The following is a 334-nucleotide window of genomic DNA, read 5'->3' as shown; positions in this document are numbered from 1 at the left end:
TCAGTCTTGTTTCCCAAGCAGGTCCGTGGAGGGGGTCTTGGCCGGGGGCAAAGGTCGCGGCGGGGGCGTGGGCTTAGACTTTGGCCTCCGCGGGCTGATGGAGCGGCCGCCTCCCTCGCTCTCTGTGGCGGTGGAGGATGGCGGCGGAGGCGGGGGCAGGCGGGGGAGGGACAGGGAGGAGTGGGCGCCCGCGGGCGGGAGGCGGGAGCACAAGGACCCGGACCTTAGGCTCTGGATGCGCCGACACTCCTGGCAGATCCGCACGTGGCTGCAGCCCCGGGGGGGCGCCACGGGGGGGGGTGGGGGAGGGGGCGGCGTGGTATTGGCCCCCAGA

At 74.0% G+C, this 334-nt stretch overlaps 1 protein-coding gene across 1 annotated transcript in view; it reads right to left on the bottom strand.

Moving 5' to 3' along the window:
• The window catches only part of LOC310812175 (glutamate receptor ionotropic, kainate 5-like), a gene marked incomplete at its 3' end in the record, with an annotated part of 18,327 nt that continues 17,993 nt past the window's right edge, over positions 1-334 (bottom strand). The window contains exon 17 of the mRNA XM_083680593.1: positions 1-334. This exon is cut by the window's right edge and continues 308 nt beyond it. Coding sequence (XP_083536719.1) covers positions 1-334 — 334 coding nt within the window.

The sequence above is a fragment of the Argentina silus genome (assembly GCF_951799395.1).
Source record: "Argentina silus genome assembly, chromosome: 11".
NCBI classification, from domain to species: Eukaryota; Metazoa; Chordata; class Actinopteri; order Argentiniformes; family Argentinidae; genus Argentina; species Argentina silus.
This window is presented reverse-complemented; position numbering and strand designations above follow the sequence as displayed.